Here is a 3594-nt window from a genome sequence, read left to right as displayed (position 1 = left end):
CCACACACCCTAATTCACCACACATGACTCAATTAGTTATAAAATCAATAATTAAACCATGTTGGGCATTTTAAAGATCAAATAACATCAAGAAGCGGTTAAAACATGGGTAAAGTAACATCAACACATATCGAAATATGCCAAACATCACTAATATTATTTTTTATGAAGTTTCTAAATATGTAAATTTTAATTCAAAAAACTTAAAGAATCTATATTCAAATTTACTTGGAAAATTAGTCAAATTGACCTTCGTACTCCGAAAATGTTCAAACGAATCTCATAGAAAAAGTATGCTACTCGCTTCAATATGTAATTAGTTGACTATTATAATTTCTTGTAAAATAATTAAAGAATATAATCGATATATAAGTCGTCATGTACCATTAATCATAAAATATGTACTTTGAATAATCAAACATTAACAAATATAATTTACTTATTAAAAGTTCATGTCTTCAAAAAACCTTGTGCATGCATCAATGTTAGTACAGCTGCAGAACTTTATATTTTTCTAGAGAATATGAAAACTTCATACACAAGACCAACTAAAATACTGATGAAATTATTAGAATAAAGAATAAATATGAGACGAATCGTTATAAATGAATCAAGTTGAAGCTTCATTTAAAATCTTTCTATCTCTATTTCCCTCTCCTTTCATTTTTCTTCCCACCAGAAGTAGCTATTTCCTTTTCTTTTTTTTCAATTAATCAAAGAATTCTACTTCCGAACAACTGTTAATTATCCTGTAAGATATATCTCAAATTTCTGAAGTTGGAATAGTGAAGAAATGGAGAGAGATTTCATGGGGTTGGCTGTAAAACAAGAAATACCTGAAGAACCAGCCACAGATCCAGGTATCATAATCTTCTGCTCCTTTTATTCACGTTTCTTCTTTGTACAGCCCGATGCACAAAGCATCTCGCATTTATACAGGGTCTGGGAAGGGCCGCACCCCTACGGGGTATGATGTAGACAGCCTAACCTAATGCAAACATTTGTAGGTGCTTCTCCGGCCTGAACTTATAATGAATCTGTTAGTTATGGTTTTTGTTTTTGTCCCTTTTTAGATTTAATTTAGTACTGTTAATTAAAAACCTCTGCAACGTAAATGAGCTTTGACTCTATATGGATATTCTCAAAAAACTAAATCAAAAAATGGAGTTTACCTCTTTTTTCTTTTTCATTTTTGCTCAGCTCCCAAACCGAGCTTATGGGTATTTTCATGTAGGTCAAAACATGGTTTAAATCTTGGTTTGTGTAGTATTCATAATAAGATTGTATATTTTTAGCTACAGTCTTTCACAACAAGAATGCTTCAACTGGAAAAATAAAAGAAGGCCTTTTACTTTTGTGATGCTGGTTATGCAAACAAAGGTTTTGGTGTTTCTTAAGTTGGATTCCTTTCAACACGGTTTACTTTTGCAATCCTTTTTTTTCTTTTCATGTTTGAGTTGGATATCGTACATAAAAGTAGGCGGACCCAAGATTTGAACCTCGATTGTAATCTTTTCAAGTTACTGGGTTCTAAATTAATAAGTTTTACATATCCAAAGGATTTTTTAAGACAAATATATGGTTTGAAAAAAATTATTAAGTTCGGCCGAAACCGCATCCGGTACTGTGCCTCCGCCACTGACGTACATTACTTATAGCATGCACCAATGATTTAAGTTTTATAGGTTGATATCATTAAATTTGTTTATATGTAACTTAATCTATTATAGCATGTTAGTTATTATTTATGTTATAGATCTTATTATGAAAATTTACATGTAATTAGTTGATAGGTCAGATCTAGATTTTTTTATATATATATTTTAAAATATTTACCTTGCATAAAACTTAAGTTCAAAATTAAAATAAGATGACATTCTGCTGATGCCTTTTTATATTTAACGTACAGGAATAAACAATTACGTTTTGTCCACCACTAGATTTAGAATGCAGACCAAAATGCATAAAATAATTTGTTTAACTCTTTTGACCAGATCTTGCATTAATAAACACAATATTATATTTTTTATCTCGCATCAGATGCTCTTTGCAGCTTATATTTAAATTGGATGCACATGTTCACCCTCCTTTCTTCAGCTGCATTAATAGAGTACTTTGGATTATTCATCTGAGTAGCATTTTTCATTACTATTTACTATACTATTAAAAGGGAAAAAGTGCTTGCCAAAGTTACAGAGGTTATGACATTATTATATTGTTTGATGTGTTGGCTACTCGTCAGTCTTTACTAAACCTGCACTTTGCCCAATTTACCGAGTTGTTGTTTATTGTAATTAGTACAACAAATCTGCATATGATAAGAGTTAATAGTTGAACTTGGTATTTCTAATGAATTTACCCTCTATACACTCGTATTGTAATTTTTCATACACAATCTCGTTACCTAAAAATAACTAGTACATGAATTAATTTTTGATGTATATAAGTCAAATCCAGTTGGTATACGTCAAATCCAGTTGGTATACGATCAAACCATTTCTATGCCCTCAACAAATTCTAAGACTATTAAGTCTTTGAGACGGGTGTATCGAAAACAACCTCTCTATCTCTACAAGGTAGGGGTAAGGTCAGCGTACAATCTACCATCCCCAAACCCCACTTAGTAAGATTTCGCTGGGTACGCTATTTTTGTTGATGCGACTATTAAGCTGGTATCTTATTCTCTTGTGTTATAATTTTGCAGCAATGGCCAGAAGTTCGGCTATATTGCAGAGGTCATTCTCTAACAAGGCTCCTCCTCAATACCTTTCATTCAAAGATGCTCAAGGGAATACTCCTAAGACTGGTTTTGATTCTCTTGCATCAGCTGGATTGGTAACTATAACCACAAGTCACGAAGCTGTTGACTCAATTCATCGACCATACACTGCTGTAACACAGGTTTGTTTATGGAGCTTCGTAACGTGTTACTATCTCATAACGCCACCTGTATTTATGTATAAAATTGGAACGACAGAGAGAAGAATGACATTACAAGTTATTCCTGTAAATTTCAGAAAAATATGATGCTTGAAAAGCAAGGAATAACGAACTATACAATGACAACTTACCCTCCACATAAAATTGGTACAAATTCAGTTCAGCAATCTCATGAAGTCAGAGTACTCCCAGTTGCTAATCAAACACATCAGATTTCTGTATCTACGAGCAATATGCATGGTCGTCAGCCCTTAATTTCTTCTGCTGGACAGAATTTGATTTCTATAGTAAATCAAAATCCTGCTAAAGGAGCCCAAATAACAAGCCCCATTTCCATTCTTCCGACTCGCAATGGTGTTGTGGGCACTACTGAATTGAGGTATGTTACTAGCTACAGCTAGCCTTTATAAAAGTTAACTTAGGAAAGTACTTTCTGTTTCATTTTTTATATATGTACGATTTCTAGAAGAGCGACACGTTTTTATATTATAGCCACAGAAATATCAATGACATTTTACTGACATGATATCTGTGGTGTAGGGGTGCTCCCAAGACTTCAGCTGGACCTGCTCAGCTAACCATCTTTTATGCTGGTTCAGTCAGTGTTTACGACAATATTTCTCCAGAGAAGGTAAAATGCTCTAGATCTTGTAA

General features: G+C 33.0%; 1 protein-coding gene across 1 annotated transcript in view; it reads left to right on the top strand.

The window, feature by feature from the left end:
- The first annotated feature begins 493 nt into the window (after nucleotides 1-493).
- The window catches only part of LOC107807057 (protein TIFY 6B), a 4426-nt gene continuing 1325 nt past the window's right edge, over nucleotides 494-3594 (top strand). Inside the window, exons 1-4 of the mRNA XM_016631344.2 lie at nucleotides 494-860; nucleotides 2705-2901; nucleotides 3018-3319; nucleotides 3481-3571. Of these exons, the coding sequence (XP_016486830.1) occupies nucleotides 794-860; nucleotides 2705-2901; nucleotides 3018-3319; nucleotides 3481-3571 (657 nt within the window). The 5' untranslated portion in view covers nucleotides 494-793. The remainder of the gene's footprint in view (nucleotides 861-2704; nucleotides 2902-3017; nucleotides 3320-3480; nucleotides 3572-3594) is intronic.

This window comes from Nicotiana tabacum, chromosome 22 (genome assembly GCF_000715075.1).
Source record: "Nicotiana tabacum cultivar K326 chromosome 22, ASM71507v2, whole genome shotgun sequence".
Classification (NCBI taxonomy): domain Eukaryota; kingdom Viridiplantae; phylum Streptophyta; class Magnoliopsida; order Solanales; family Solanaceae; genus Nicotiana; species Nicotiana tabacum.
Note: the sequence above shows the minus strand (reverse complement) of the source record. Positions and strands in the feature narration are given on the sequence as shown.